General features: G+C 36.3%; 1 protein-coding gene across 1 annotated transcript; it reads left to right on the top strand.

The window, feature by feature from the left end:
- The first annotated feature begins 763 nt into the window (after positions 1-763).
- Positions 764-4,903, top strand: LOC100244381 (transcription factor UNE10). Its single transcript, XM_002275593.5, has 6 exons — positions 764-1,513; positions 1,616-2,288; positions 2,452-2,553; positions 2,637-2,702; positions 4,148-4,510; positions 4,595-4,903. The coding sequence occupies exons 1-6, from the start codon at positions 1,413-1,415 to the stop codon at positions 4,685-4,687; spliced, it is 1,398 nt and encodes a 465-aa protein (XP_002275629.2). The 5' UTR covers positions 764-1,412; the 3' UTR covers positions 4,688-4,903.
- Positions 4,904-11,670: the final 6,767 nt, after the last annotated feature.

Below are 11,670 nucleotides of genomic sequence, written 5' to 3'. Positions count from 1 at the left end.
AATTTAGTCATAATATTTTCTTGGAAAATATCTTGGGGGAAGAAAATATCTGGGATGAGGATATAAATACTAAATAGCCTTAACCTGAAGAATGAAGGTCATCCAGGAATTTATTATCTAAACCATAAATCTAAGCAGATTCGCCCCAATGCCAGCCCCCCAATGCCATCTCACAGCAACAGAGCTTCGTCAGCCCGTACAAACTTTTTCTGCGCCACCTTATCCATGGAGCCTTCTTCATTCACATAATTGAAAAACACCAAAACTTAACTCTCCTTCTCAGCCACTACCCTTCTTTCCATTTTTTTTTTGTTAAATTTTTTATTCAGGCCGTACAAGAGGAGTTCTCCATTGAGCTGTCACTTTTGGTCTGTGAAATATACATTTGGACCTATTTTAAAACCATGGTTAATTTCACATACCTTTATTTTTTTTCTACCTTGGGGATTTGACCCAAAATTCGGATTAGAGTGGACATTGCAAGTGATCCCAGTGGTCGGCGGCACGTCTAAGTTGCGCCGGATGGTACGGGCCAAGATAGAGCAAAAACCAGAGGCGGTTTGAAGTTGAGACTTTGACTGCGGGTGAAGATTGAGCGATGAGGCGATGTGTGTGAGAAGGCCTTATCGTGTCATACAAAGAGATTCATTTATCTCTGTGAGCTCACACGCGTAAAACACCCACATCACTCACCATAATCAACTGGTTCACTTCCCCACGCGCATATCCTTATTATATTTTTTTTTTAATTCAGCCGAGAGATCGTACCCTCCTCCGAGTTCTCACCTTTAAAGGTCCCCAGTGTCACAGTCAGCCGTCACTCTCGCTTCTCTCTTTCATTTCTTTCTATGAGAAATTCCATTTTATCTCTGGGTCGTCAAGGTGAAGAAATAAGCATCCATTTTTACCCTTTTCTGCTACAAAGTTCATTGTTTCTTTCTTCCCTTTTTCTTTTCTCTATATTTGTGGATACGTTTATAGGATTTTCTCTGAAACATTTCGTTCCAGTGGTGGAATTTGTTGTAAAAGGATTGAAAGAAACTAAGAGTTGCATAGAGAAAGCTATCCGGAGTACTTAGTTAAGTATCATAGGCGGCCGGGCTCATAAAGTATTTTTCTTTTGGTCTCTATCATAAACTCCCACTCTTTTTTCCTTTTTCATTTCTTTTCTTTTCTTTTTTCCCATCATGGACCATAATTTCTCTCTCCAGCCATCTCTCTGACCCCAAAGTTCTTCTTATCCCTGTAGTGAAATCCGTTTCCCTTTATATAGTAACGTAAAAAAGGCCAAATTTCAATTCTCTGTCTCTCTCTAGTTGAGGGAGAAAATGATGAAAGTGTAAAGAGTACAGATTCTCTCTTATCTCTGGACAACAACACAACTGCAATACCTTGGAAGATCTCCCAAAAAAATGAGTCAGTGCGTGCCCAGCTGGGATATCGATGACAACCCCACCCCTCCAAGGCTCTTTCTCCGTTCTCACTCCAATTCTACTGCTCCAGATGTTCCCATGTATTTCCGGCAACTATTCATTTTCTGATGGAGAAGCAAATCTAGAGTTTTGATAAGAAGATTAGCATCACTTACAGTATTGTTGGGTGTTTATTGGTGCAGGTTAGACTATGAAGTAGCAGAGCTGACATGGGAGAATGGTCAGTTGGCCATGCACGGCTTGGGTCAGCCGCGGGTGCCGGCGAAACCGGTGGCTTCCGCCGCAGTATCCAAGTACCCGTGGGAGAAGCCACGCGCCGGGGGGACTCTGGAGTCCATAGTGAATCAAGCCACTCGGTTGCCCCACCACAAGCCACCACCGGAAGGCGCCAACGATGATCTCGTGCCGTGGTTAGACCACCAGCGCGCCGTCGCGGCTGCAGCAGCTGCCGCCTCGGTCGCCATGACCATGGACGCCTTGGTCCCCTGCTCCAACAACAATAACACCACTAATAACAACAACCCGTCGCACGTGATGGACTCCGTGCCGGCGGGGCTAGGCCCGTGTGGGGGGGGCAGCTCCACTCGCGTCGGCTCCTGCAGCGGCGGCGCTACCAAAGATGACGACGCCATCCTCCCGGGGAAGCGCGAGAGAGTGGCGCGTGTGCCCTCCACCCACGACTGGAGCAGCCGAGACCAGAGCGTCACCGGCAGCGCCACTTTCGACCTTGATAGCCAACAGGTGACTCTCGACACGTGCGATCTGGGGTCTCCGGAAAACACAAGCTCCGGCAAGCCTTGCACGAAGACGATCACCGTCGATGACCACGACTCCGTTTGTCACAGCCGACCACAGGCAAATTCCTTGTCCCCCAATCTTCTTGCAAGCACGTTTTGGTCATGGTTCTCATGCCTTTAACTCAAATTAGTTTTTTTTCCTTTTTATAAATATAAATTAAAAATTAAAAATCCAATTTTGCTAATGTGTACTTTTTTCTATTATTTCTATGATTTTAAAGAGAAGGGCAGGTGATGAAGAGGACAAGAAGAGAGGAACAGGAAAATCCTCGGTCTCCAGCAAAAGGAGTAGGGCAGCTGCCATCCATAATCAATCTGAACGTGTATGCCCTCTCCCTCTCCCTCCCTCCCTCTCTCTCTCTCTCTCTCTCTCTCTCACCTAAAATTATTTAATATTTATTTGCAGAAAAGAAGAGATAAGATCAATCAAAGAATGAAGACATTACAAAAACTGGTTCCCAACTCGAGTAAGGTATGAACATTCCCATCCTTCTTGGTAATATTCTCAATATTTGTGAAGCTAAAGAAAACTCTTATTTTTAACTTTACATATATACCTATCCTTAGTTAAATAGAACTCCTATCAAATGATTACTATTCTTTTGTGGTCCTTTTCTTGGAACGTACGTTTCAATTATTATATCCTCATAAGTTTACTTATATATATCTTAATAATTATGTTTGTCATTAGTAAAAAGAATCCCAACAATTAGTTATCTTCCTTGTCCTTTTGGATGGCATGCTTCTACTTTCCGACAATGGGTCAAAGTACTTTCACCAAATCTTTTTTTTTTCAAAAACATTATTCAACTTTGTGGCAAAGAATTCCCTATTGCTTTCCCGTATGTTTAAAAGATTCACTAACTCAGACTTGTGGAAGACGGCATTAGAATATGAGTAGCTCTATTTGAAAGAATATGTATGGGATAATTAGCTTAAATGGAGGGCTTGTTTGGCAGCTAGTCAGCAAAGCTATTGTTTTACCCTTTTGAGTTTGAGTTTGTGACAGGGCTAGAATCTTTTCAGGAGTGCTTTTACATGGCCAAAAATGAGGTCCACACCGGAGTTATCCTTTAAACATCCCAAAACCAAAAGGCTTTAAGACTGAAAAATAGACCGCGGAGAGTGAATGGTAGATGTGGTCCAAGACTTTTGTCCACTCAAAATAGTAGTGGGTATTTTAGGGATGATTCGATTATCCTAGTCCACAACCTCAGGGACAGCTTGACACAAGGCTGGTAGGTGTAGAGACAATCACCTGCTACCACATAAATCCTCTCAACTTGGTTGGGGGTTGGGACCTATACTCTCATGCCTATCTCAAATCACTGATTTCATTCTAGAAATAAAATCCAATAAAAGTAAGCTGTCGACAAATAAATATTTAATAAATTATTAATTTTATTTAAATGATAAAATTTTTAATATCAATGAACTAATTAATTAATAATCTCATTAAATACATAAGATAATAATTTTTTAAAAAATCCTTCATGACCCAAAAAATATAAAATAAGCAAAAATTCATAATACAGGTTTTTCTAACTTCTATTTTCTCAATTCATTTTTTTTTTTGACTTGTATCTTAATTTTCTCTCTGAATAAATAAATAGTTATTTATTGATAAATCGATATCATAATAATTTTTATTGGTTTCGAGGGTATTATTTTTTAGGGTTTTATGGAAAAACATTTCATCAAAGAAGAGAAGTAGTAGAAGTTCCAAGTAAATTTTTAGGGTAAGAAAGATAAATGGGAGTAGAGGAATATGAATAGGGGCATTGAATGACTGAGTAAGAGACAAACATTGAAAACTAACCGTTAAAACTCCACTTCACTTGGTTCCCTTCTTATTACTGTTTGAATAGGAGACGCGTGCTGGTGCAGTCAACTCATGTGATTTCTTGTTTTTGACAGACAGATAAAGCTTCAATGCTTGATGAAGTGATTGAATACCTGAAACAATTGCAAGCCCAAGTTCAGATGATGAATAGAATGAACATGTCACCCATGATGATGCCGATGACCCTGCAGCAGCAACTTCAAATGTCACTGATGGCTCAGATGGGCATGGGAATGGGGATGAGCCCAATGGGAATGGGCGTTGTGGATATGAACACCATCGCTCGACCCAACGTCGCCACCACCGGCATCTCTCCTCTCCTCCACCCCACTCCTTTCCTCCCTTTAACTTCATGGGATGTCTCCGGTGACCGCTTACCTGCTGCGCCAACAATGGTGCCTGACCCTTTGGCCGCATTCCTTGCTTGCCAATCCCAAGTAATGATCATAACCTAAACCCAATCTTTGATGACCATGAAAGTGTATATCAAGCTAACTTTGTATGGTACGTTTTTGTTGCAGCCAATGACGATGGATGCTTATAGTAGGATGGCAGCCTTGTACCAACACCTGCATCAGCATCCAGCCTCTAGCGCCAGGAGCCAAGGGCTATGATCTTGATCTATATACCCATTCTATTGTTTTACGTACACTGCATGGATCAAGAGAATCATCCATACGTTTATTTATCCATGCAGTTCTAATTAATTTATATGATTGTCCATATGGTTAAATCAAGTGTGTTATGTGGGGTGTTGAGCGCAAATATTAGGAGACTATCTTGCAGTTTTTTCTTCTCTTAAAACTTAATATTGATCGCTCATTCTCTCAGTGATGAATTCTTTTATTTCTCTGTACATGCAGTATTGTCATTCTATAGATCCGATTGTATTTAATTTCTCTATTGTTACATGTACATATACTATCCTGCGGCGATCATGAGTCGGTTTTGGATATTGTGAAATTTTTTTGTTTAGCATTTTGTTCTGCTGCTGATCTCGATCCCAACAACAATGTACAATTGTAGGCGGTGCCGACAACATAGACCACCGCTTTAATTCTAGTGCATATGTAACAGTAATTATAATAATAATATGAGGTGTGCATGCTTCCACGTACATGTGTTTTCTTCCACGTAAAAGGAGCGAGCTTCAAAAATGATATATAAAAATTATCTCAGCATGAAACGTTATATTTGAAATGTGGACTGCGGGTGAATAGGTCATCCATGAAATTGATTTAAATTGTTTTTAATTATATCTAAATTTTAATATTTTCAAAAAAAAATAAATTTAAAAAAAAACTCAAGACTGCGGTAAGCATTTTCTTTATTCGCGAAAATGTTTTTCAAAAAAAAAAATATTATAAAAGGTTTTTTAATATTATAAATGATTTTTAAATTTTTTAAATTTTATTAAATATTTATTTTTTAAAAAAATTATTTTTTTTACACTGAAAATACTTACTAAAATTAACTCTTTAGGTCTTCTAGATACAAGCCATACATTCTGTACATCCCTTAGACCATCAAATTCCTCCTCTTAGTCCTCGTTCGATTCATGTAGTTTTTTTATTCCAGTTTAGGTGATTTAGTCAGTATCCACACATTCACTTTCATCATGTCCAAAGTCACTTCAAATGAACAGTATTAATTGCCTTTTTGTTTGTTTTTTTCTTTTATCATTTTTTTATATAAAAAAAAAAAAGAAAAAAAGAAAAAAAGAAAAAACAATGTGCCATTTGCCACCTGAGATGAGTTATCTTTCTTTATTTTTATTCTGAAGGATATTCTTTTTATCTTTCTTTGAAGCTTCGTATTTGTTTTTTGTTTTTGGTGTTTCGTACAAGTCCTTCTTTTTTTTTTTTAAGAAAGTCTACACCTTTTGGTCTCCCGAAAGAGGAAATAGTTATCTTATAATTCTATAGAAAACGTACTAATTCTCCCTTTCTTATTGCGTCAACATTTTTATTTTTTCTATAGCAATCACTTTAGGTTTAAATCTCTTAAAGAAATTTTAAAATCTTTTTAATTACCCTATAATTGAGAATTTTCTCACTCAATCAATTAAAACAAGAATTTACTATAAGAATTTACTATGCCATTTAATTAAATATAAAATTCATAAAAGCACTCATTTCAATTCATCCTAATGCTTTTAAATTTGATGATCAATATTTATAATTTGGGCAATTTCACAATAGAAGTATTTTCAGAGTTTATATACAACATATCATAGGCTTCTCTAATATATTTTGTTGGAGTGCAACAATGTCATTCTTAAGTGCTGGAATGGATCAACCAAATAATGGTGGATGAATGTCATTAAATACTTAGTCTACTCTCACTAGATACTGATCAAAATCAAATCCAATAATTGTTATCAAAGTTAGGATTATGGATCAACCAAGAGACCTAATTAAAGAATGGATTATTAGGTGTGTAACAATGTTGTTTTTAAGTTTGAGAACGAGTCACCTGAATGATGGTGGTTGAATGTCATGCAAAACTTAACCTACTTTCATTAGATCAATATTGTTTTCAAATAAAAAGCCTTGACACAAGATATTTACATATTGCATACCAATTGGTATTCAAATGAAAAGACATTATCCAAGATATTTAGATATTGTAATCCTTTTGAATTTACTAAGATTAACACCATTGAAAATACAATAAATAGCCTTGCCATTGGCCTCACTGTTTTCATTTTCAAATTTGTTCCATTTTCGCTTGGGCTTTATATCACTAGTAACCTTCCTTTTTTTGTCCATAGAAACTAGGGATAATTGCCCATTTTCCACTAATGTTCTAGACTCACTCTCCTTGCCATTTTAGGGGGGGAAATGACATGGGTTTTCCAATGGGAGTAGTTATTTCCATGATAAAAATTAATGATGGTTAATGAAAATTCCTTTTCTCTGTGGCTCCATAATTCAAGAATCAATTTAGCTGGAATTGAAAATTTTAACACCTACTTTCATATCACTTGTTAAATCATATTCTTAAATATGGAACTAATATAAGGGAAGGGTGTGAATAGGTTATCGAAGCAATTGATACAAACATTTTAATTATATTTGGGTTTTCATAATTTCAATTATTCAACCAATTAATGAAGAGAGAAATTCAAACACCGTAAAAGAACACTAAATATATGTAGAAAAACCATAAATAAAGCTTCTCAAAAACTCTATAGATATTAAAAACTGAGTCACACAACTATAATCAAATCCATCAAATCTAGGAATAATATAAACAATTTTAGTACTTGATCTAGATGTACTTACTCTCAAGGGTTTTATATTGATGAACAACTATACAATTTTTTAACATCCTCAATGCAATGCTTTTTGCTCCTTTAAAGATCACTTCAAACTTGTACTAAGTGTGGGATCCTCCCTAAAAAATGCCGCGTGGCTCCCTCTCCTTTGGACATGCAGATGACCCCTTGTGACATGTGGCATCGCCCATTCCACCCGGACGGAAATTCTCACTCATTCCACCCCGATATCCCACATCCGGAATTCTGTCCGGTCAAAGTTCCACCTTCTCCGGATATTTCACAGTCGGCGCCTGCCACCGGATGGGAGAGGGTGACGATTCAACTTCCCCGGACAGACATGTCCGGATCATTCGGTAACGCTTATCCGGATAACATCCGTGACCAACGATTTAGATTCCCCGGATAGCTTGGCTCGTCAGATACTCGCGATTCGCTGGATCCATTTCCGCCCACAATCAAAAAGCAAACTCCGACAATACTGACGACCAAGTCTCCTGAGCTGTCATTCATCTTTAATGCAAGATACACTTGACAAGACATTCCCAAATCTTCTCAGATCACCTGACGCATCCCCAATATTTACAGTCATAAATTGAGGCGACATCCGCCGCCTGAATACCTTCCTGACAACCGCCATCTCGCACCAGAAACGTCATGATTGCTTCGCCACCCTATGAGCCGCAATCATGACGATGGGATCCGCTAGCACAACGGGGCCATACTTTCTAACTCATATATAAACTCTAAGGAGACTCTCAGGGAGGTAAGGAATAAGCAAGCGATAAGCATCCTTGATGAAAATCACGGAGCAACACTCCCAAAGGAAAACTCTATTTTCTAATAACTTCCAAAAGACTAACTTAATCATCAGAGGGTGTGTCCGGACAACCCATCCGGACATCTTTTTTACAGGAGGAATGAGGAATTACTACATCGCGTTGATCGAGATTCCGTTGCTGGTGGTTACTATTGCAGCAGGGGAATTTTGCCATCAACACTAAGGCCCACAGATTTTATATAACTTTGTCTTTTTGTTGATAAAGAACTTAGGACTGCTCTTAACTGAGTCGATGTTTGAACATCCTATGGGAAACATTTGAACAGTGATAAGGTATTTAAGTATCCCAAATGAGAAGTTTGTATGCCCATGTATGATCGATGTTCAAATATTTATACCCTATTTTGCATGTTACCTCCCTTTTTCGATATTCTCTTTGAAATTTCACTTGCTGCATGATTAATAGCTATTCCTTCAATTCTAACTCCGATTTATGTGTATCTCGAATTTGAACCAACTCTTAAGTAATTCCAAATCTCCTAAGAATAAATCATACATTGAATTCAGGATATGAATCAAAATTATCAATCTAGTATAATATATCAACATAACTAATTCATTCAAAATACATTTCACACTATATATGAGTATGCATCATGTGACACACATATTTCACACAATTAGAGCGTTGGAATCATTCAAAGACTAGAGTCTCTAACCAGTTTTGCCCTTTTTGTTTCGTTTAACATATACTCTTGAACCGGTCCATATTAACATATTAATTAGTCACATCCCTACACTTAAATTATTTAGTTATGATATCATTATCCCCATAATTTAATTTCTTAGAATCATAGCTCAGAGATTCATCGATCACTTGACCATGCAGCCAACGATGGAGCCACCTGCGTGCTGTGGGTCTATGTACAATCAATAGGGAAACACGTAACATGCAATGCCTGCTAAAAGATAAGCACATAAATGATTGGATAGGAAATCGTCAACTTGGATTAAGGGGTCACCACATGTTTGTTAGTTAGGTTACGCGGCATGTTTTTACACACTAGTCCTGTGACTTTGATGTTCTTCGAGATAAGCCAATTTTCGAGCCTGTACAACTATCATGTAACCCTTTTAAATTGATCAGTGAGATTTTTGCTCCGGCGTTGGAATTTTTGGATGGGAATAACGTTATTAAATCTCAACAAATTTGTTAAATTGTCTCGTGAATGGATGACTGGCATGAATGCTCATTATTTTGTGAAAAACTACATCATATGCTGATAAATCTATTTGGAAAAGCATGGATCGCGTCCATTCAACAATTGATACACTTTTCTATTTTTACATTTGTCAAGCCCTTAGCAAAACTTTTGTTTGATGGTTCTATGTATGTTACTAAAAGAAACTTTCTATTATTATAACAATTCGCTTTTAAACGTGTAGATATTACCTGCTTTGAGCTCAAAGAATCTTCCCACCTTGCATGTCTACTAGGTTAAAAGTGTTCACACAGGTATATTGGTCTCACAATCTTATAGATCAAACATGATAAAAATACCGTACCTGCATAAAAATGATTTGATATTAATATATTAAATAAATGAAAAAGTTCTTATGAGCTCATTTTAACCATATAAATATATGATTTAAAATTATAAAAGTCTTTTACATTCAGAAATAATCATATCTATATAATTGAAAATAATCATTACAAATAATCAATTATTTATAATTTATTTAATAATTTAGATTAATTTACCCATATAAATTAATGACTTAGATTGCAAATTCGATAGAAACCATTTTAATGCCTTACCATTTTTCATGGTTTTTATTTGTTGTGGCTTATATATGCATGGAAGGATACTTCTCAATCATTTTCTTCTTTCTTTTCCCTTTAACTTAAAAAGCAATGTGAAGCAAATTTTGTGGGATAAATTAGAATAGTCCATTCTCATGGCTGGCTAGTTATGGAAGAATCTTTCTAAAAATGCATTGAATGCCAGTCAGCAGAGTAAAAAATCAAAATTAAATGATAGGTCATGAGTTCAATAATTGCTGGCCTAAAACAAATGCATGCCCCGGACATGAGCAGCTGCTAAGAGAGACTCATCCTAGCTCCACAGAAACCCAAAAAAAAACCTCCAGTATTTATTGAGGGAAGAGTTTCCAGGAAATTAATGACATTGAGAAGGGAGATCAACTAGTCAAAAAAATCTCTTTCAGAGTTCACATAAATGCTTGGCCAACCCAACTTTTAATGGTGTTCGGATATACAATGCTTTCGAATCTATAAAAATATTATTGGATATTTCATTCTATCTATTAAAAAATCATTTAAAAATCAAGCAAATTATCATCACTGGTCAAGGAAAGAATATTGTATAGACATAAATTCCAAGAACCTAATTTTTTTTTCCTTGTACGTTTAAAGGTTTGTTAGTGAATGTACCCTGCAAGCAAGTGGGACTGGAATAAGGGTTCCTTCTTATCTCTTACTTTTTCTCATTGGGTGTGAAAATCTGGGATTTTCTTTTATCACTTTCCTTTTCTGCCATTGGAAGTCCCAACAAGCTTAAGAAATAGCTGTAACATCCATTAAATGGGGTAGCTTGGTTGTGAATGTGATGGATACCTACTTAGGTGATTTTATATAATAAGTACAGAGAGCAAATGATTGGAGAGCGAAGGAAACGCTTGGATAGTGAGATCACCACAACTTTAGGTTGAAAAATCAAGGCTCTTTGCCTCCTCGGAAGCCCGATACTTTTGGACAGGCAACCTTTCAAATCCCAATCACCTCGATCTGCTCATGTTTATCCACTTCCTTCTCAAAAATAAAATGAGAAACAAAAAACAATTAGGCCAATGTCTGTGAATTTGGACCACTGGAATTGTTCACCTGCAGCGTAAGGACAAGATGGGAATAAGAAGAGAAGGTGAGTTTACCATAGTTTATAGGTTTTTTTTAAAAAAAAAATATTTATAATATTTGCATTCTTATTTAAAAAAATAAAAAAATAAAAATAAAAACCTTGAGTTGATTCTTTTTCCCCTTGAAAGAGGTTGATTTTTTCCCCCTGAAAAGAGTCTTCCATGTTGTAATTAATAATTATATAGATTTTCGAAGGAAAAATTAGTTGAATTGACATGGTTATTTTATGTTTAAATCAAAATCCAAATGATAAAAAAAAATTAAATTAAATTAAGCAATTTAATTAGGGTCAATGTGATGCCAGTTAATTTAGGTCTTATATATAAATTATTATTAGAACTAATTAAAACTAATTTGAATTAAAAATTTAAAATATATTTAATTTTTTTAACCCAAAATATAATGAATACATTTAAAAATTAATTTGACCTAAGAAATATGAATCACTTTAATAAAATCTAAGTATAAAAAACTTATCAAATATTCAACAATCATATATGTGGGGGCTCCTCTCTACGTGTTAGTCCATGTATCACTCCCCCTCGGTATTGCCCGGATAATTGTCATAGTGTCCGAAGCCTTCCTTCCAAACCACACG

This window comes from Vitis vinifera, chromosome 15 (genome assembly GCF_030704535.1).
Source record: "Vitis vinifera cultivar Pinot Noir 40024 chromosome 15, ASM3070453v1".
NCBI classification, from domain to species: Eukaryota; Viridiplantae; Streptophyta; class Magnoliopsida; order Vitales; family Vitaceae; genus Vitis; species Vitis vinifera.
The sequence above is the reverse complement of the archived record's forward strand: the minus strand, read 5'-3'. Positions and strand labels throughout refer to the sequence as shown.

Coding starts and splice junctions, on each gene's coding strand:
- LOC100244381 (XM_002275593.5), top strand. CDS start 1,413: ATGAGTCAGTGCGTGCCCAGCTGGGATATCGATGACAACCCCACCCCT. Junction 1,514..1,615: donor ACTGCTCCAGATGTTCCCAT/GTATTTCCGGCA, acceptor TTATTGGTGCAG/GTTAGACTATGAAGTAGCAG. Junction 2,554..2,636: donor TCCATAATCAATCTGAACGT/GTATGCCCTCTC, acceptor ATTTATTTGCAG/AAAAGAAGAGATAAGATCAA.